Consider the following 21,974-nt stretch of genomic DNA (forward strand, 5'->3'; position numbering starts at 1 on the left):
CAGGACCCAAAGGCAAAGAACAGCCAGGTGTAGCGCGGGCCTTGCAAAGGAGGGTTTTTTTGTTTTTTTTTTCTTTTGAAGCAATTCCTGAGGGGCTGGCTCAGACTCCACAGCTCTAAGAAAACATGAGCTACTTTGACCTCAGTTGGTCTCTTCTGGCCAGTGAACAGCCTTGGTTCTGGGCAATTCATTATTTTTCCTTCAGGGATGCACGTACAAGGGGTCTTCAAAAAGTTCACAGAAAGATTTATACTATCTTTTAATTCTGTTTGCCCACAAACTTTCTGAAGTACCCTCATACGTGCATCTTTACTTCCTGCCAGTCCTGTGGGGAAGCAGCCCTAATAAAGCATGAAGTACTCAAGCCAAATATGCTGAACGTCGCAGGTGCTGGGGCCGGGCTGTATGGTGGGGGGGAGGGAGGTAGGCCCATGTAGCGGCCACCACCCATGGGATCTCCACATACCTGAAGCCCCTTGGAGAAGGGCCTGCCTCCGCTTGCCCTCCCAGATACTCCTCTTTTTTTTGCTGCTTATTAGATATGAGATTTGGAGGAGGGCTCCCCTTTGGGTGGGTGAACATGGGATGAAGTGCTTCTAGGAATGGCCAGGCCCTCTGTCCCTGCTCTCAGCCCTAGCTATACGGTTGCTAAGGAAGTGAATAAATGGAACATCCCAGCAAGCAAAAGCTCCCCATGCAGCAGCTGGGCTCCTCCCGAGGAGAGAACAAAACAACAGCATCAAGTTGGCAGTGGGAGGCAGGGGTGCACGCTGCCAGCTCTCACGGCATGCATGAAGACCAGGGTGCACAACTGTCAGCCTCAGGGGTGCATGTGCAATGGGACACACCGTGACCTGTCCTTCCTGTTGGCAAGGGCTCGGGCCTGAGCAATATGTACTCCCATACATCTTTCACACAGAGCCAGAAAATACAAGGGTGGAGGACTTAGTAGGTTCCCTAGAGACAGCCAAACCTGTGAAAGGTGGACTTCCCACCAGGCAGGAGAGGAAGGTCTTGTTCTGTCCTTAGTGCTAGTGGTGCTCAGTACTGTTGCATGACTGAGTGAATGAATGAATGAGTCTACGACTAGCATCAGTCCTTACAGCACCACCTTTCTCCCACCCTAGCTCACTGTGCACCCCAACTTCCTTTTTCAGGGCCAATGCCAGGCATTCCATGGGTACCACCCAGGGATAAATTGCTCAGAGCTTGTATTTAGGGATGGAGGCTCCCTGGGGCAGAGGAAGTCCCTTAGTTGGGGAGGCTCAGGCCAAGCAGGGCATCCCTTTGTGCTTTGTCCAGGAGACAGGAGGGCAGCACCTCTGGTCCTGGGGTCATGGGGAGCAGAAGCTACAGTAGGGGTGTGATTGGCATGGGACAGACACACCCAGGGCAGCCAGGCCCTGCGCAGATCTGCACCTCCCTTCCAGGCACCTGGCGGAGAGGAAAGTTTTGCTTCTCCATCCTGTGACTCCTGGGAGCCGATGAACAGTTGCTCTGGGCTGGGAATGGGGGTGTGCCTCACACAGCCAAGGCTTCATGCAGGACTGGACAGAGTTGCCAACATGACACCCTTGGTATTTCAGGTCTTCAAAGGGCAGGGACAGAAGAAGCCACAGGAGGAAAGTCAGAGAGCAGTGATGAAAAGAGCTGGGACAGAGCTAGGTAGTAGAACCAGGGAGAGCTGGGTATGTTGCTGAGCCTGAGGGTCCCAGCTCTGGAGGTCTCATTACAAGGTAACCCAGGGCTGAGTTTTCATGTTCAATCTAGGCTGTGGCAGAAGTCGGGGTCCCTGGAGAGGACTGGGAAACAATGGGACCCCCAGCCCCAGCCAGAACCTGAGACCTAATAGCTAGGGCTGGGAGCTGATCCTGTACAGGAGAGAAGGAAGCCCTAAGATCTAGGTTAGATGTCTGAAAGAACTTTGCAAATGAAGGCTGGCAGGACCCATGGCCTCTGAGCCACTGGGGGAGTTCTGAGAGGAGGAAGTAGGGAGGCTTCAGTCTTTGGAACTTCGATACCGGGACCTGGTTCTTTGGGGATAGTGGATATTCCAGTGAGGACCTTCAATGCAACCCTCAGCCCATGGGGCCAATGGAAACTGAGGAAAGGGGAGTGAGTCTGTTAAGGATGCTCTTCCTCCTCTGTGGCCCCACAGGTCACATGTGCCAAGGCCACATCTTCAAGCAAGCTGACCAGACAAGGAAACAAAGCAAGTCACCCTCCTCCCAACCTCCTCCTTCTGTGCCCCAGCACAGAAGGCAGCCCAGCGCCTCCCTCAGACAGCCTTAGGGATCCAAAGGCCATCAGTTTCCTGCCCAAGCACCTGGATGTAGAGGAGATTCCTTAAGGATGGGAACTACTTCTCACTGCTGACAGGACTTCCCAGGGCTGGGACCTTGACCTTCCAGAGGGTCCCTCAGGAATAAACTGTAGGTATTAGAAACATGCAACTTTTAGCTCGGAATTTAGCTCTGCATGGTGGGGTATGTGGTGGTTGAGAGGAGTGGTCTTGTCTTTTCTTACAGTATAAGTTTTCTCCACCTGGCGATTCCCCAACTTGGGAGGGGTGGGCTCATCCTGGGAGAAATTCTAGGTGACTGTTTTTCCTTCCAAGCTCACCCCCACACTCCCACTGTACCACCGCCCCCCAGCTTTCAGCTGCCTGTGTTGTCCCTGGAGAAGGTGGACCCAAGTCCTAGGCAGGCTGTCTGAAGCAGTGCCTCACAGAGGGCTGGAACAGGGTAGGGGGAGAAGATGAGCCCTCCTTGCCAAGTCTGAGCTGCCTTGTGGAGCCCCCTCTGGCCTGGAGCCTGGCAGAGGCCCCTGACTGGGAGGCTGGGCCTCAGGAAGGAGAGGCGTGCCTGAGCGGCTGAGGAGCCACTGGGTGGTTATTGCAGATCCTCCGGGCGATGACACCAGGTGCTGGTGGTAACAGCTCCTCACTGGCTGTGCCAGAAGTGGGGGTGGGGTGGGGGTCGGAGGGCAGCTTCTGTCCAAGCCCATGCCCTGGGGAGGCAGTGCCCTGGGTCAGTTCTGTTGCTCTGCTCGTTCCAGGAGAAGGACAGGAGACTGTCAACCCCTCCCTGGAAGCCCAGGATAACACTAGGCCTCCAAAGGTCTAGTCCAAACCAGGGTCGCTCCAGAGGTCCAAAGAGAGTGCCCTGGTGTGGGGCTGGCAGGGGCCCTGCCGCCCCCAACCCGGGTTAGCAGCCACCTTCCACCTTGATGTGCAGGATCTTAGAGAAGCCGGGCCTACGTCGCAGGGCCTGTGAACCAAACCCTGGGTTAGTTCTCCCTCACAGCCAGGCAGGTGGGGCCCTCCTGCCACACTTACCCAGGTTACCAGCCCCAGCTTAGGGATAGAGCTGACCCCTCACCTGGAGTTTCGTCACCATGTCCTCAAACAGCTTCTGGGCCTCAGGGCTGCTGGGCTCTTTGAAATAATCGGCAATCCCAATCTGGACCACAATGGACTTGAGGTTCCGGCAAATGCCTGGGGGGTGGGGGGGAATGTTTGGCCTGGGCAATGGGCTCCTCTCCTCTCACTAACTAATGAAAGCAGACACCCACTGAGAGACAATCACATGCCAGCCACTGGGAACTCGAAAAGAAGCAGACCCATGCCGTCCAGGGGCTCATGTCTGGACAAAGGAGAAGGCAGACAGTGGGGTGAGGAAGAGGAGAGGCTGTAGTGGACTCTGGGAGGATGAGAGAGCAACAGCCGATTGTTCAAGGGCTCTAGTAACTTCCGTGGCAGAGGAGACAGTTGTACTATGGCCTGGGCATTTGGAAATCAGTCACAAGGAACAGAGTGGCTGAGGCAAGGCTGATGGGTCTAGGCTGGAGCAGGAAGGAGTGGAGACCAAGAGCAAACAAGGTGGGCACAGAGGGCTTAAAGGACTGAACGTTGCTGTGAGGTCAGGGGGAGGCAGAGGAAGAAGGTCAGGAGGCCAAGAAAGGCCTGGAGATCATGATTTCGGAGGCTGAGTTCTGGTGGTAAGGTCTAGGGCATGACCAGGAGGGAAGAAGAGGGTTTTGGACATAAGATGGTCAAGGACCTTAGGCATTCAGGGCATGAGGACCTCCAAGGGACCAAACTGTCCTGGATGATGGTTTCATTTGGGTGGGTACTTGTGTCCTCAAAGAAAGTGGAGGGGTGACTAAAAGTGGAGTGGGTGGTTTGACAGAGTTGGGGGCATGACTTGGAGTCCAGGGAGAGAGGAGTATTCACCCTGAAAACTGTTCTTGGGGACTTGACTTACATACATTATCTCATTGAATCCTCTTACCCATTCTAGAAAGTTAGCTTAGAAGATGGGACTACAGAACTGAGAGAGGTATGGTCATGTTCCCAAAGTCACACAAGCTAAATGAGCAGTACAGCCAGAACTTGGACCTAGGTCAGTCCAGCTTCAGAACCTGTGCTCTTAACTTGTCTGTCCTCCTGTCTCTGCCCTCGTTGGGAGGCTCAAGTGGTGGCCAGTGGTAGTGGACAGCTTGTGTCCCCAACATGGACAGGAAACAAATATCTGTTGAACTGAACTATCTGGACCAAATGCTGGAGAGACTTGAATGCCACAATGGCCTCAGAAGGCACTGGTGGCAAAGTCAGGACAAGGACCCTGGTCAGTCTGACCTCAGCGCTGCTGCTTGCTGATTAGGAGCAACAGGGAATTGTTTATGCTACCTGCTGACAGGGCATAGAGACAGGTGACAGTCATATCCTGCCCTGCATTCCCCCATTGCTCACTGTTGAAATGCAGCAGGGCCTTAGGGGTGACAGGGGTGGCCGTGAGCACCAGCATCTCCAGTCCCTTCAAGCCTTCCCGGCAAACCTCAGCCGCCACCTCCTGGGTGATCTCTGACACGTGGTCCAGCTCCAGGACCTGCAGCCGCATGCAGTTTCTCGCTAGGAAGAAGAAGGGAAGCCCTGCTGACAAACTCCCCAGGTCACCTCCTGGCTAGCACCCTGGGGCCCCCACCACCACCCAGGCTGCAGACCCGAGCCCCTGTGAGATTTCACAGGGCATCCTGTTACCGCTGCCTGCTTCTCACCAACTCCCACATCTGTCCCAAGGAAAGACTCACCAAGTGATGCCAGGCCCTGCACCCCACAGCCGGCACCCCCAACCCCCAGGGCCCGGAGGTGAGGCCAGCAGCGACCGATCATCTGCAGGCAGCGGTTACTGAAGCGTGTGGGCTGTTGGCTGGAGAATGGGGAGCGGGGCATTAGCGAAGCCTCTGAATGCCGGACACCCTGAGCCTGCTCCTCCTGTGGGACCCCTCTCTGCCTCGGGCAAGTGCCCCAGTAACAACCCAGCTGGTCAAGTCAGAAAACTCAGATTGTTCCTGACTCCTCCCCCCAATCCCCTGGCAAGTCCTGCAGATTCTGGTTCCTGAATAAGTCTTGAGCCCACAGTTCAGACCACCATCAACATTCATCTGGATTGTAATAGTCTCCCTGCCAATTCATCCTCCACACTGCTGACAGTGAGCCATTCATTCCTACATTTGCTCACTCTGTCATTCAGCAAATGGTTACCACATGTCTATTACAGCCACGAACAAGAAAGCTAGGTCCTGGGGATACAGTGGTGACAAAACAGTCATGGTCCCTGTCCTCAAGGAGTGGACAGTCTACTGGTGGGGGACACAGAACATTACTAGTCTGATCTTAATCCTTTTCTTAAAATCTAAAATCCCCCAATAGCTTCCCAGTACTTTCTAGATAAAATGCAAAAACCTAAATGGAGCAAAGCCCTTCCACAACTTGCTCCAACCTTCCTTTCCATACTTGCTACTTGGCCCTGTCTGCTCCATTCACACCAAACTTGCCATTTCCCTGAACATTTCATCTCTCCACATTAGCCCAGGCAGCAGACATCTCTCTGGCATCTGCTATGCACTTTGGTACCAGGGCTACTGAAATGGACATTCCCAGATTCTGCCCTGAGAACTGCAGGTCTAGTACAGGGGATTGAAATACTTGTGTAGAGAAATTATTGCACAATGGATGACAGCAGGGTCAGGACAAGGCACAGTAAGAATTAGGGCAGGGGAGCAGTGACACATTCTGCCAGCGGGTTAGTGAAGGCACACTGGATGACCCTGGGGGGAGCTGTCACATGGAGAGAGGGTTGGAGGGCAAGGTTCAGGGAGCTGAAAAGTCTGGTATGTTTCACAAATTTCAAGCAGAGCAAGGAACGATTCCACACCTTAGATTCTCCAACAACCAGCTCTTTAATACATTATACACTGACCTCCCTGAACTGCCAGACAAACCTGGCTAGGTTTTTTTTGTTTTGTTTTGTTTTGGAGACTGGCTATTATAAGGATCTGAACTGGCTATTTTAGCTAGCATTTACTGAACACTTATTGTGGGCCCTGCAGGTTTTGTGAACATGATCTCATTTGAGCCAGCAACAGCACTGGTAAGGTCAATAGATTCCTAATATCATCTTCACTTTGCAGGTTAAGAAACTAAGACATGACTGAGTTGCCCAAAGTGACACTGCCAGTAAACCAGGACATGACCCCAGGTTTGATTTTTTTTTCTTTTCTTTTTCTTTTTAAACTCTTATACCCAGGTCTGATTTTAAAGCCTTGCTTCTAATGCTTCAATACACAGATTAAAGTGTGTGAATCTGTTTCCCCAACAGCTTATGGAATGGGCTCGGATCTGCCCAATCCTCAACCCCACACCCCTCCCACCTCACCCCTGCCAGGGCTCACCAGGGGTGAAGTGGCGCCACCTGGAGGGAGACAATCTCTCTGCAGCCTGCGCCCAGGGCCCAAATGACCTCGTGACCCACAGGGTCTGTGGCACTCCTGTTGAAAAGATAAAGCTGAAGTTGCCCACCCTGGTGGCCTCTGCTCCCGCCAAGACTTCCTTGCCTCAGGCCACAGAGCTCTTGGGCCCCTTTGCCTGAGAACTCTGGGGGAAGGCTATGCAGTGCCTCGGGATCCCTTGGGACCCAAGGCCAAGAGGGCATGGGCCTTGCTTCTGGCAGGATGGACCCACCTGTAGGTGACAGCCTGCAGGGCGCGGCAGTAGCAGCTGGCCAGCCAGAGCGAACGGTCAGTGAGGATGTTGGGGCAGTGGGAGATGCGCAGGATCAGCAGGTTCCCACCAGCTGCCTTCAACAGAGACTCCAGCCCTGCTTCCAGGCAGCCCCTGGGGATGACCAAGACGTCATGGAGCTGCTTGGGGCCTTGTCCTCCTCCGGGAAGCATTCCCGCTTAATTCCAGGTCTGTGGCTCAGGAGCACCCCCTACCACCGCAGGCCTCACCGGGTACTCCGGGCATACTCCTCCTTGCTCTCCTTCTTTCCTCGCTGCCGGGGCTTCAGGTTCTGCAGCGTCAGCGAGTGGGCTTGGGTGCACCACTGAGCCAGCATGGCCAGGAACTGCGGGCACAGGGAGGTTATCTGGAGAAGAGGGCATCTGAGCTTGGCCGGCTGGAGGTGGGCGAGTCCCAGCATAGGAGGCCCCATGAGAGTGTTTCAGGGAGCAAGGCTAGAGCTAGGGTGTTGTAAGGGTGAAAAACACCTGATCTTGAGGGGCCAGATTCTATCCAGGGCAAAAGGTAGGTCTGCAGCAGGGTGGGGGCAGCAGGCAGGGGCAGGCACCTTGGAACAGACACGGGCGTTCTCGAGCAGCACCCTGGTCCAGACTGCAGGGTGGCGGGCCACGAAGCGCCAGTCCCGGCAGACTTCGGCGGCATGCAGCAGTGTGCGCGTGTCCAGGTAGGTGAAGATGCAGAACAGCGCGGCTCGCATCTTGAGGATCTCTGGGCTGATGACCTCGTTAGAGCGCGAGGGGCTGCCCCTCTCAGCTCGCCGACCCCGCCCACTGCCTCCCTCAGGGCGGGCTGCAGAATACGGGGGTGGGGGCGGGGGTGTCAAAGGTGAGTGTGGAGGGTCAAAGGCCAATGTGGGGATTTGGGTGGGGACCTGGGGCAGGGTAGGAGCTGCAGGAAGAATGGGCGTGAGAGACCCATGCTGGGGGCCAGTGCCTTGGGAGTGACAAGGGGCCTCTGCTTCACCCTCCTCTGCAGTATCCCCATCCCTAATTTTACAAATTAGAAAAAGGGGCTCTTCCTCACATAAACTTTATTTTTAAAGACATATTATACAACAGCCCAAACTCACCCCCTACTGAGACAACTGAGTCAGATTTGAAGAAAGAAAGGGGTTGGGGGCTAGAGTTTAAACTGGGCCTCTGGGCACACAAAGGATGTAAGGGTCTGCCCAGAGCACAGTCACCCCTGACCCTAACCCTCTAACTTCCAAAGCCACCCACATATGTGCATGGCCTGTGTGCATGTGAGAGGGGGCTCACCCCCACCATGCCAGGAGCTTCAGAGTCTGAAGTCAACACTCAACTACTCTTCTATACATGCCACTGAGCCCAGTCTATGAGTGGACCCCCTTTGAATGTGGCATCCTTGTGCAGGTAACAACCTGAGCGCCTGTGTGCTGCTGCAACCCTGCCTGTGGCATGGTCCAGGCTTGTAGGGCGCTATGTAGGAGGGGCACGCAAGTCTGGGGAAAGGGAAGGGAGGTACGGGAGACCAGGAGAATCATTGTCTCAGCCCCGTGTTCCCCAAGAGGGCCAGGAACCCTGGGAAGGGCTGGCCTCTCTGCCCAACATCCCAGGACTTACCTGAGAGCCGGCAGCTGCTCGATGGCCCAGCCATAGCAGGCCCAGAGCGGGGGGCATCCGAGGGGCCCTCAGCCTCTGACTCGGTGGTTCGGGAGCCCACGTCCGAGACATCACCCTCCTCCCCCTCAGTGCTGTGTCGTCGGGGTCTGCGCTGCCAGTTCTGGATGGCCTGGCGCCGCAGCCCTGAGCTGCGAGGGGGCTGGGACCGCTCCGAGCCACCGTTGGCAGCCTGGGCCCGTGTGCCCAAGCCCCCAGGGCCACTGTCCTCAGGGGCCCCCTCCTCTGGACGGGGCAGCTCCAGACTGTCACTGTCATAGCAGCCTGAGCTCTGGGATGCAGCTGGCATGCGGCTGGAGGCCCTGGGGCAGGGTGGACCAGATAGTAAGGGGCGAGGGACACCAGACCTACCCAAACCCTCCATCTGCCCCAACCACCAGCCAAGGGCAACCCACCCACCCTGCTTTTCAAAATCCCCCTCTGAGTGTGGAAAGGCAGACACAGGTGACCCAAGGAAGATGGGGGCAAGAGGAGGAGACAGGCCCCCGACGTGGTGAGGGTGGGCTATGTGGGGCGAGGCTTACCCTGTGCTGGGAGAGGAGCCATGCCGTGACACTGCATATGTGCTAGGCACGGCCGGGCCCGCGTGGTGTTCTCGCTGTGGGCCCCCGGAGCGAGAGGGAAAGGAGGGGGGCAGAGGAGGCAAGAGGATGAGCAGGCAATAGCAGGAGAAACAGGGCACAAGATGGAGAGAAGAGAGGAAGGAAAGGAGAGAGAAGAAGGAAAAAAGTTGGGCAAGACGGACGAATGGACAGACAGATAGCCCGGAGAGGCAGGCTCACCAGCCCCCTCCCCATCCCCTCCAGTGCCCCAGACCCCAGCTTGTGGCTCCTGGGCTCTCATTTGCAGAGTTGGGCAGAAATGGGACTCTGAGGGCCAGGGCCCTGGATCACACCATGCTACAGCCTCAGGGGCCATCATTCCTGCCCAATCAGAGGGGCTCCCCTGTTCCTGGACCCCTGCTACAGGCCTGGAGTCTGCTTGTCGGGGAAGAGCCACAGAAGGCAAGCATGGAGCACTGTGGGGGGATGCCAGGCTGTGCATGAGGGGAGGTTGTGGGGGCCAGGTATGCGGGTGGAGGAGGGAATGTAGGTGGGCACTCACCATTCTGCCTGGGTTCCGGGCCCCGGGCCCCACGCCCCCGCCCACAGCTCCGCGACCCAGGCTGGCACTGGGTGTGCTGCCGCAGCTGCTGCTGATGACCTGCAGCTGCCGTTCGGCACGGTCAGCCCGCTCCAGGAGCTCCTCAATGAACTGCTGCAGCCGCAGCTTGGCGCTGGCCTCCCGTGCTGCCGTCTCCTTCAGGAACTGGTCGATCTGCACCACCTCCCTGGACCCGGAGCAGTCTCTTACCCCAGAGCCTTGGCCTGGCTGCCCACCCACTCTCTGGAGGAGAGGCTGGCCGGTGGGGGTCCACACAGGCACAGCTGCCTGCTGTGTCTGCTCATGGTCACAGGGGTCCATGTGGAACAGGCCGGACACACAGCCCCACACAATGGCACGCACAGAAATGTAGGAATATGCTCCAAGTCACATACACACACCCTACCCTCCCAACCCCAGATGCACAACTAGACACCGCTGCTCTCTCCAGAAATACTCATAGGCATCCTCAGTGACACACAACCACCTCCAGGCACACACAGATTCCCACACGTCCATGCACCACAACCGGACACATCTGCCCCACACAGAAACGTACAGACATGCTCAGTTACATGTGGCCTCAACACGTAGCCTCCCAACAGAGCAACACTCCTGGGCACACACTTACAGCCACCCAGTCACGTCACATATCCCCATACAGTCCCATACATTGATATCACATTCATGCTCAGGTACACATTCACAGTCTGAAACACACAAAGAACTATGGAAGCACAGCCCACCAACACATTCACACACACGCACTTTCAGAAACATTAAAAAATATGCACATTGTCACATCACCATATAGAGAAATATGCTCAGATGCAGAAGCATATTTATAGTGTGCAGCAACCTCCAGGAGTTGCACAAACACACAGCACACACAGAGGCACGTGAGTATTTACTCCCAAATGCATTTACGGTTGTTCATGCATCTAGTCAACATTTACTGAGCACCTTCTAGATGCCAGGCACTGTTCTAGGCATTGGGGAAACAACAGTAAACCACAGAAAAAAACCTTCCTTCATGGGGCTTATATAGCAATGAGAACCAATAAATAACATCTACACAGTTCATAATCCCACATTTAAAGACCAGAGAAATGAGAAACTAGCACAGAAGATTGAGAAAGAGCATATAGAAAGATGGAAGAAAATCCCAGGAGAGTGTCCTGGAAGCCAAGTGAAGAAAGTGTTTCAAGGATCAGCTATGTCAGATGCTGCAGATGGGCCAAGTAAGATGATGACGGGGCCTTAGCATCATCAAGGTCATTGGTGCATGAGGACAGTGGTGGAGCTGGAATCCCGATCAGAGGGGGTTTAAGAGAGAATGTGAGGAAAGAAACGGGAGACAAGGAATATAAACAATACTCACAAAGAGTTTTCCTATAAGGAGGAGAGAAACGGGATAGAAGCTCAAGGGGAAGTGGGGTTACGGCAGATGGGAGAAATGACGTCATGTCCGCGCACTTTTAGGAGTGATACGTAGAAAGGGAAACCTGATGATGAAAAGGGGAGAGAGGAGGATTGAGCCACATCTTTGAGCAGGCAAAAGGGCAGAGGACCTGGTGCCACAATGCAAGGGGTTGGTCTCGGCTGCGATGGAGAAGGAGGAAAAACATACAGTCTTCACCAACAGGCACACGGTCACACTGACATGTACTCATAGTCTCAAACACACCATCCCAACACTTGGCCCCACACACACCACCATTACCTACTCGCGGCCACAGATCCCACATTACAAAGCCATGGCTCTGTACACAGATATAATGAGGCAAGTTCATGGTGGTGGCGGTGGCACAGTGGCTCCCATGGGCACTCCCACCCACAGGGCCCTGAGGGTCTACTCACTGCTGCTTGCGGCTCAGCTCCTGTTCCTTGTGCACCAGGTCCTGCTTGAGCGAGGCCAGCAGCTCCACGCTCACGTCCACCTGGCGCGAAAGCTCCGACGCGCGCTCCTCCAGCTCCTCCTTCTCGCGCCCGAGCCGCGCGCTCTCCTGCCGCGCCGTCTCCAGCTCGGCCGCCTTGCGCTCCAGCTCGGCCTGCAGCCGGCCCACCTGGCCCGCGATCTTCTGCTCCACCTCCTCGCTCAGCCGCTCCAGCCTCCGGTCCACCTCCAGCTTCTCCAGCGCGCGGATCTTGAGGCGCGCCAGGCCCTCCTCGTAGGCCACATCGGCGGGCGAAGGGGAAGCGGGCGAGGCGGAGGCAGGCCCGGGGCAAGGGCCAGGACCGGGCCCGGGCGGCGGCGTCGAGCACGCCGAGGACGCCACGGACTTGCGGGCGAAGAGCTCCCCGAGCGGAATCTCGATCTCGCGCAGCGCGTATCGCGCGGCGGCGGCCGGCACGAGGCCCGGCTCAGCCAGCTCCTCGCAGGGCAGGCTGGCGGGCACCAGGTCGCCGGGGAAGTGGGTGAGTGGCGCGTGGTGGTGGTGGTGGTGCAGCAGGTGCGGCGCTGCGGGCGACGGTCCGGCCGCCTGCTCCTTGCCCTGGAAGGACGTGCTCTCGAAGACTTCGCGCCGGGCGCCGGGCACCGCCAGCAGGGCGGCGGGCTCCGGCGCCAGCGGGAAGCCCGAGGCGGCGGCGGCGGCGGCAGCAGCGGCGGCAGCGGCGCCGTCGCAGATGCTGTTGGTTTTGGAGAGGATGTACAGCGTCTCGTAAGTGTGGCTGTACTCCAGGTGCGCGCGCAGCGACGACAGGCTCCGGAAGCGCTTGTGCTCCCCGCAGCGGGGGCAGCGGTACGGCAGGTCCAGCGAGGCCATGGCCCCGCCGCCCCCGCGGCGCGCCGGCTCCACCGCGGCCGCCCCGCGGTCAGCCGGGCGCGCTCATGGGGGGCCGCGGGCGAATCCCCCTGCGGGGTCAGGAAGGTTCAGGGTGCCCGCGGCCAGGGGCGAGGAGGCTGGAAGAGAGGGAGCGAGTCTTAGGATGGTGTGACTGTGCCCACCCACCCCTCCCAGCCCCCGTGCCGCGGATCCCCCTCCCAGCAGGAAATCGAACACGTGCCCAGAATGGAGGGGCAAGGGGAGATCAATGGCCTGACCTCCCAGAGGGGGCGGCCTGCTCTGGTCCCTGTGTGAGGGCCTGTACATGTGTGAGAGTGAGAGAGAATGAGATTTCTTTTTAAGGGGGGGAGGTAGTTTTATTTATAATGGTTCCAACCTGGAAACACCCCAAGTGCTCATTGACAGTAGAATGGATAAATGATATTCATAATGGAATACTGCCCAACAATAAGAAAAGGAACTACTGGTACACACAACATGAATGAGTCCATTCATATTAAGTTGCATGAAAGAAGCCAGACCTAAGAGTACCCTACTGAAGGGCTCCATAGAAAGGGATTTCAAGAACAGAACAAACTGATGACGACGGAAGTCAGAAAGAGTTCCCCTGGGGGCTATATGGATTGGGAAGGGGAAGGAGGGAACCTTATGTGAGGCTGAAAATGTTCTACATCTTGATCTGAGTGGTGGTTACACAAGTGTATACATAGGTAAATCATCAAGCTGAAGACTTAAGATTAGTCCATTGTATGCACTTTACTGTGTGTATGTTACATCTAAAAAAAATCCTTAAAAAAGATGCTTACTTTCATCTGATGCAAACCACACCCATCACACAGACTAGATTAATGGTCCCACGTTTCAGTGACTGAGACATCACTCCACCTAATGATACCATGTGTGTCACTGTTTGTTCTGATGCCTACTTCTGCACCACGCCCTCCCATTTCTGCTACTCTAGGCACTTAGGTCCTTTTCTCAGTTCTAGAAAAAGGTAGGTAGGACTCTGGTAAGTGTCCCTGCCCCACTCTTCATCCCAAGGGCCCTATTATCTGTCCTCCCTACACCCTTCTCGCATAAGCCTTGCCCATTATGGCGCCTGACCCCTTCTCACCCTCTACTCCTGCTGCCTACCCCCAACTCTGGCTTCCTGTCACCCCTCCCCTTCCTTGTGATCTCCATCCCATTCCTCACTGCCAAGTTCTTCCTAACTGCCTGCAATTGGACTTCCACCACCCTCTGTTGTCACTGCGCTCCTCGGCATCGCAGACCACCTGCAATCCGGTTGTCATCAAGGGTCTTCACCCACTTGGTCCCTCGGCTGATACTGTTGACCCCTCCATCTTCATAGGGTGCCATGATGCTGCCCTGTTTGGGTTTTCCTTGTGGTTCTGTGACCTCCTGTTATTACTGCCTTCCTAAACTTCCTGTCTCTTTTTGGGGTCTTCTCTGACTCTATCCTCCCCACTCCGGGTAGTCTGGTTCACTCCCACAGATTCACACCTGCCTTTAAGCCACTGACTCTCAGATTTACCTCTCCATCCTGACGGGCTCCTGAGATCCGTTTGCCTTCTGGCATTTCCACATGGATGTACGGGTGCATGTCTGTTCCCTTTGCCAGCCCAGCACCCCCCCTTCCTGGTAACAGCACCCTGCTTTGACTTTGGGGAACAAACCCTCATTCCCCTATTTCTCAGCCCAAATGGTCAGGGGGATGTGACATAGGCCTGGCCAGTCAGAGTCCTGGGATGGGCACAGGGCACCCAAGTTGAGTCAATGAGTTCCAAAACTGTTCTGGAACTATTGGGGCAAAGGATCCTCTTTGGGCTCAGGTTTCTAAGATGATGGGAGGTCCAGAGCTGCTAGGGCCATCCTTATCTCCTTTTGGGAGGAACCACCTGGGAATGAAACCGACCCAGAAAAGCAGAACTGAGATGGAAAAAGAGATTCCTCACGATACTGTTTGAGGTCCTGGCCTGTTTGATTATGTGAGCCAATCCCAGTTTTTTGTCTAAACCAGTTAGAGCTGGGTCTCTGTTTCCACACCACGAAAAATTCCTAACCAAGACAGTAGAATCAGAGACAGAGGGCCGGCCTGTGGCTCACTTGGGAGAGCGTGGTGCTGATAACACCAAGGCCAAGGGTTCGGATCCCTATATAGGGATGGCCAGTTACCTCACTTCGGAGAGCGTGGTGCTGACAACACCAAGTCAAGGGTTAAGATCCCCTTACTGGTCATCTCTTAAAAAAGAAAAAAAAAAAAGAAAAGAATCAGAGATGGAATTTTTTTTTTCAAGTAATAAACCCTAAGAAGGAATTAGCTGAACTAAGCGGGGCAGGGAGCATAAAATAATACCACTTCCCTCATTCCCCACTCAGAAGTTGGTGAACCCTGTTACACAGCCGCAAAGCAGCTGGTTGAACTGTCTCCCACTCTGTCTGGAGCTCGGAACTCAGGCCATGTGCCTACCAAGGCTGAAACTTTAGGGGATCTGTAGAAAAATGTCAGGATGTTAGGGGTGTCTTTCCCATGACCTCAGTAAGGTCAAACAAGAGACACACACTCTGGCTGAAAGGGGCCCATCTGAAAGCAGAGAGGAAGAAAGTGGCCTTGCCCAGAGAGGCCCTTTCTGCCTGAGGCCAGTAATCCAATATGGCTGAGATTCAGATAATTAAGAGCCAGTTCCCTGCTTCTAGCTAAAGTCAGCTCAAGCAAAGACAGGGAGGCTGGAAACACAGAGGGAGACCTGGCCTGACAGGCTCTTGACTCCTCAGGCTCTCCTGAACCCCTCCTGCTGAAACCTCCTTGCTCAACAGAAGCTTCCATTATAAGCAGTTTGAGTGGGAAGGGGTAGATGAGCTCTGCCTCCCACCCCAGACTAGGGGTTTGCATTGCCTGTAGCAGATGCCTGGCTAGAGACCACAGAAACACAGGCTCCTCGGATGGGTGGAGCTCCCAGGCCTGTTGCTAAGAGATAGCCCCTCCCCTCACCCAGCACCACCACCAGGGACTCCATTTAAGAATTATAACTTTCAACAAGGTCTCTAGCTTTTGTTAATAGCTCTAGGGAGGACTGAATGCAAATAAACTGAAAAGCCTCCTAATGATTAAGGGAACTGTATTGCCAGAAAAAACAGGCAAACCTGGAAAACAAAGGACAGGATTACGCAGCCCCTAATGTTGACCCCCAAACCTGCACCCCTCTGTTCCCCTCTCACATGTGGCCACAGAGCAGGAAAGGTGGAGACGGCATGATCAGAGTAGCTGATTGGTGGGCCAGGGAACCTCTTCCTTGCCATTCAGTTAAACATGTGGACCACAGACCAAGTGCCTTTCCTCTTCTAGGAGGGTTTTCGTTTTCTCAGTTTTCCAATTATTCCCCTGTCACTGTAGTCTGGTCATAAATTCAGAGACCATGAAGGGCTAGTTTAGTACCTAACCAAATGCACAGCCCTTTGCCAAAGTCCTGATTTGGGGCTGGATATGGTAACTGGGTGAGAACCTGGAACGTGTCCTTCCAGAGATGGGACACTGTGATTTAAGTTTTGTGAGGGATAGTTGTAGTATAACAAACAGGGAAATATTTTTTAAATTATACAGGAAGGGGGAGGGTCTATGTAGATCTTGGATAGCCAAGAAGTGGAAAGTAGTAAACATTGATTGTTTCTGCTGCTCAGCTGCAGTCTCTCTTGTGGATTGGCCCCCAATTTTCCCTTAGAGAACCATTTCCTTCCACTTTAAATGGGTTTGGGTACAGCTGACCTCACCCCCTGGCTCCAGGGGAGTGCACGTGACCTCAGTCTGTTCCATCAGAGTCACAGTGATCAGGTCGGTAATGGACACATTTCTCAATCCGGGCCAATACAGGCACTCTAGGACCTGTGCTCAGCTGGTAGGACTTGAGCCTGGAGCTGCTCGTGCCCATTTCTGTTCCCTCTTTAGGTGAGAATTCGAAAAAGACTTCTGATAATATCACTTGAGCTTACACATCCAGATGCACCTGAAGTTTTAACCCATGACTTGTCAATTGTGTGGAGCAGCAAATATTTTTGGAGCTTAAATCATTTGAGTTGGCCACCAGTCTCTAGTAATGAGACTCCAGACTAACACAATGACCCACAGTATCAAAAACAAATGCCAGACTTCTCTCACCCACTCCCCAGCATCCCGTTTTCCTCCAGCAGGGCCACTGTCCTCCCAGCCACACCACTGGCCATCTCAATATTTCTCTCTGCTAACCAGCAAGACCTGCTGATTTTTCCTTCAGAATGCTTTCTACCCAATGGTCTTTTCTCATGCTCTGTGCTCTCCTGGGCCCTGGCCTGCTCACACCTAGACTGCTGGCCCAGCCTTCCGTCTCACAGCTCTGCTCCATCCTATGGAAGGCACCAGATTCCTCTCTCTGCAGATGACTCCTGTTCAGACTCCTTCAGTGGCTCCCCAACGTCTACCAACTGCAGCCAAACCCCTCAGCTTCGCGATCTGGCCTCACTGTCCTCATGCCAATTTGAAAGTAAAAAATGGCCTGGCTGGTTCACTTGCATTTCTTTGACCACAATAGTTGGACATTTCTTCCACTCATTTATCAGTCATTGGTATCCCTTTGGTGACTTGCCTATGTGCCACTTTGCTCATTCTTATACTGAACATTCAGATTTTCTTATTGATTTGTAAAAGCTTTTTATAATATTGATCCTTTGTCATTTCTGCAAATATTTTTCTCAAGGATGTTGATTGGCTTTTACTTTTGTTTACAGCCTTTATTGATATACTCAAACTTAAAGTATGCGTCAGTAAAATCTCTATGATTTCTGATTTTGTTGTCATGCTTAGGAAGTCTGTCCCTATGCAAAGATTATATAATCAGTTACATATGTTTTCTTTTAGTACTTGCCATTTCTTTTTTTAAATAAAGAAAATGAAATTTATTGCTTACAGTTTCAGAGGCTGGGAAATCCAAAGTCCAGGGAACACATCCAGTGAGGGTTTTGGTGGTGGTGACAGTGACCCAGGGGTCTCACGTGGCAGAAAATGGTGGAAGAGAACCTAACCTCTCGTGTGCTCTTCTTTTAAAACACTCAGACTACTGATTTCTTTTTTTTTTTTTAATTCCAGAATACTTTTAAAATTAAGGGCTTTAAACAAATAACCATGATTCCATAAACTGGCAATAACTTGGTAGCATGAAAATACTTAGGGTTGTATGATTTCCTTCTATACATTTGGATTTTTAATTCACCTAGAAATTTTTGGTGTGCATGGTGAAACAGGGATTAAAAAAACAACTTTGCATTATGGGCATTTCATACATATTCAAAAATAGATTATTATGATGAACTCCATGTACCCTTCATCCAGCTTCAACAATTACCACCTCATGGCCAATTTTGTTTCACCTGCCCACTGCTCCCCTGCTTCACACTTGCCCTGACCCCACCACTAGATAATTTTGAGCAAATCTAGATAACATATTATTTCATCCATAAATATCCTAGTATATATAAGACAGGACTTAGCTTTCTATTTTTAAAAAATAAATATTTAGCAATTGTTCCAACATCACCATCCTTTAGGTATATTAAAACCCAATAAGTAGACTTGAGAAGTAAATCTAAAAGATAATTCCCTGAAAAGACAAACAAAATAAATAACCCTCTGGCAAATCTACTCAAAGAGAAAGAGAGAAAAAGGAAACAATGCATTTACATAACACCACGAATGAGAAAAGGGATATAACCACTGGCACACACATTTTTTAAAAATTACTAAAATGCTACCAGGTACAACTCTTGGCCCAAATTTTTGAAAATCTGGATGACCTAAATGCTTTTCTAGGAAAATATAAATTATCAAAATTGACTCAAGAAGAAATAGAAAACATGAATAGACTAATAACTATAGACAAAACTGAAGAAGTTGGCAAAGTGACCAGGGATATTATAGAGTTCAGTTTATACACACACACACACACACACACACACAACTGTTTGAGAACAAGGTTATTCTGTAATATCATGGTAAGCCTGGTGCCAGGGCATCTGTGTATGTCCATCCCAACTAAGTGCTGGTTTTTCCTGTGGGGGGCACTATTCAGGGTCTCAGAAGCAGCCAACCTTCTCTCTCTGCCCCATCCCTCCATGCACTTTTGAAGCAATCTTTTTGCCTGCTAGCCAGGCTCCAAGAGAGCAGGGGGGAGGAGGAAGTCACCCCAGGCCAGCCCACCTCACAGTTTTCCTCCATCTGCTGGAGCTGAGAAATGACTATGAATCATTCCTAGGAATATTTTTGTCTAGATTTACACACCATTTTAGCATGAGCATGAAGCTTTGCCTGAATGCAGGTAAGAAGGCGATGGAGGCAGGGGGAGGAGGGAGAAGAAGAAAAAGAAAAATAGAGGTGTTGTGTGTTCAAATCCCATCACAGTCCTGCACTGTGAGCACCATGACGGAACAGTCAGAGATGTTCCCTTGCATTCTCATCTCCCCAAATCAGCAACCTCGGCAGCCCTAATACCTGCATCCCTTTTCAGTCTGGCCCTGTCTCCTTGCCAGCCCCAGGCTCCTTCTCCCATCTGAAATACCTATCTCAAGTCTACTTTCTTTCAAGTCCAGCTCAAGGTTTTCTTTGGACAGAAGGATTCTACAGGCTGAACTAATCAGAGACACTATCTTTTTTTTTTTCTTCTTCTTTTTTTATTTCTAGGCTTTGAGGTGTATGAATCTCATCTTTTCAAACAAGACCAACCATCTCAAGATGTGTGTCTTCTCTAGCTCCTGTCTACTGTCACATTCTCACATGTTGATTCTGCCAGAAACACAGATAAAACCTTGCATTTCTATGTCTTCCTCTACCATGAGGCCACTGATAATTCCTGCAGTGGACATTATTATTTTCATCTGCTCAGCAAGTCTTCTTCATCTTCTGGTAATAGCAACATCTCATCCTTTTGTTGCTAAGCTGCCTCTCCCCACTCCATGTGGTTCTACCAGGGTTGCCAATCATGGTAGGCTGGACACAGGACCCAGGCCCGGCCAATCACAGTACCCCCATCTCCTTGGCCACAACAATAGATCCATGGATGGGCACATTCTTCAAGCTGAGCTAAAAGAGCCCTTCACTCGGAGCTTATAAGAAAAATCAAGGAGTCCTCCTGACTCTCTGAGATCACATGCTAGGATGATGAAGCTGTCTATAGTCTGTGCAACCTCCGCCCACCACATGGAGAAAGCCTGCACATGGTGGGAAAAAAATGTAGCAGCACTCAGAGCGACGCTGAGCCAAAAGCTGGAGAGAGAGTCCTCACCACATTTTTGGAAACTTGAGTGCAGTTATGCTGAAGACCCAGCGATGTCCCTTCTTTCAAGTTATATGAATTGGTAAATATCTTTTTTTGCTTAAAATAGTTTGGGTTAGATTTCTGTCACTTGCAATCAAGTGACAGACTAACTAATACTCTCTCAAGCCTATATTTCTAGACTAGACTTCTCTCCTAAGCTCTATTCAAACATGAATTCATTCTATGTACATTAACTGGTACCCATTCTGTGCCATGCACTATACCAGGTGCTGTGCTAGGTATATTGAGAATACACAGGCAACCAAGATCCATTTCTTGCCTTCAGGCAGCTTGTGATCTCCTGGGGCAAGCTAAGGTATTAGATGATGCAGCCATGAGATAAATGTTATGCAAGAGGCAGGCACAGGATTTTACACTTAACCTAGCTTGAGGAATTGGGTGACTTGGGAACCCCCAGAGATGGTAGCATCTAAACTGACTCTTGAAGAGCAAAGTAGAACTGCCAGGTGAGGAAAGATAATTATGAGGTCGGGGGGAGGAGAAAGGCATCCCAAGCAGATGAAACAGCATGTACAAAGGCATGGAAGTAAGAAGAGTATGCCTCCTTCAGGGCACTAGAATGTAGGCTGGCTCCATGACCACAGAGACATTGTATGTCTCAATCACTGCTATTTCCCCCACACTTATAACAGTGGCTGGATGGGCAGGTGCTCAGTAAGTATCTGTGGAATGAGCAAATGGTGAGGCCTTGATCAGATTTACAATTTGAAGAATGGAATACAGAGGGCCAAGGTCAGGAAGAAGGCTGTCAGAACACTGAAGTAAAAATTATTAACCAAGGTAGCAGGAATGCAATGGGGAGAAGGACAGATATGGGAGCAATTAAGAAAGAAGAGTCAAGAAGGCCTGGTGACAGAATGACTGTGGCAGGTAAGAAAGGGGGGAGTCAAGGATGAGACTCAGGTTTGGGTTCTGAGCAACTGGGTAGATGAGGATGTAGCTCAGTTTGGAGAGAAAATGGAGAAAGGTAGGTTTGAGGGAGAGATAGTGATATTTGTTGTGGATTGCATGAGTTAGCAGTTCCAGTGGGCCTTGGGAGTAGAGATATTTGGTGCATGTTTTGCAATATGAAGCCAAAAATACAGTTTTGGAAACTTAAGCATAAAAATGAAAGTGGATGAGCAGGTGCAGGGAGAGGGTGCAGAGAGAGGAGAACAGGGGGAAAGATGGACCCTCAGAGAGGAAGGGGAGGGAGAGGAACCAAGAGGTTCCTAAGAAGCAGCAGCAGAAATGGGAGTTCCAGCAGGAAGCCTTAGGGAGGAGAGGATGTCAAGGAGGGAAGGAGTGGGCAACGGTGGAACTGACATTGACAACTCAAGTAAGAGCAGAAGTAGGAAGGGTCCAGAGGGCTGGTGGTGAGCCTGGCTGACATGGGCTGAGGAGTGAGGGAGGGAGGAAGCAAGGAGAGACGAGTGGACACAGCAAGCTCAACTGTGAAGGGGACAAGGCAGCATAGGAACCCAGAAGCAATTTTTAAGGTGCAAGAGACTGAACATATTGAAATGCTTCTTAGAGATAACCTATTTCTGCTCATGTCATCACTTCCGCTGACCTGAAGCATGGAGAACACAATGCCTTAGACCTGTGATTTATAGCAATTCTTTTTTTAAAAAGTGCTCCTTAGAAGCCAGTAGAGAGGGAGAGATTGAAAAGGGTAGTATTTCAGTGTTGCCAGCTCAAAGCTTTATATGGCTAATACCGAACTCATAATTCCACAATACCCACCTTCAACTTCTTTCTTGTGTTTCCCATCTCAATCAACACTCTCATGAGGTACTCAGGACCCTGGATAGCTACTCCCTAAGCCAACTCTGAATTCTCAAAGTCCCCCTCAGATCTTATCTATCACTGATTTTTGTCACACTATCTTCTAAATATGTGACTCTGTCTACTTCTTGCTTTTCCTACAGCTGCGGTCCCAGTTCAGACCTGTATCCCCTTCGATCCAGACAATTAATAC

General features: G+C 52.0%; 1 protein-coding gene across 1 annotated transcript; it reads right to left on the bottom strand.

Annotated features, from left to right (window-relative positions):
- Nucleotides 1-3,206: 3,206 nt before the first annotated feature.
- On the bottom strand, nt 3,207-12,635 carry FBXO41 (F-box protein 41). Its single transcript, XM_063079026.1, has 12 exons — nt 11,728-12,635; nt 9,829-10,054; nt 9,249-9,322; nt 8,668-9,026; nt 7,632-7,873; nt 7,294-7,409; nt 7,025-7,177; nt 6,736-6,831; nt 5,092-5,210; nt 4,754-4,912; nt 3,381-3,496; nt 3,207-3,269 (listed from the first exon to the last, which is right to left on the bottom strand). Exons 1-12 carry the CDS (start codon nt 12,633-12,635, stop codon nt 3,207-3,209), a joined length of 2,631 nt encoding a protein of 876 aa, XP_062935096.1.
- Nucleotides 12,636-21,974: the final 9,339 nt, after the last annotated feature.

Source organism: Cynocephalus volans, chromosome 14 (genome assembly GCF_027409185.1).
Source record: "Cynocephalus volans isolate mCynVol1 chromosome 14, mCynVol1.pri, whole genome shotgun sequence".
Lineage (NCBI taxonomy): Eukaryota > Metazoa > Chordata > Mammalia > Dermoptera > Cynocephalidae > Cynocephalus > Cynocephalus volans.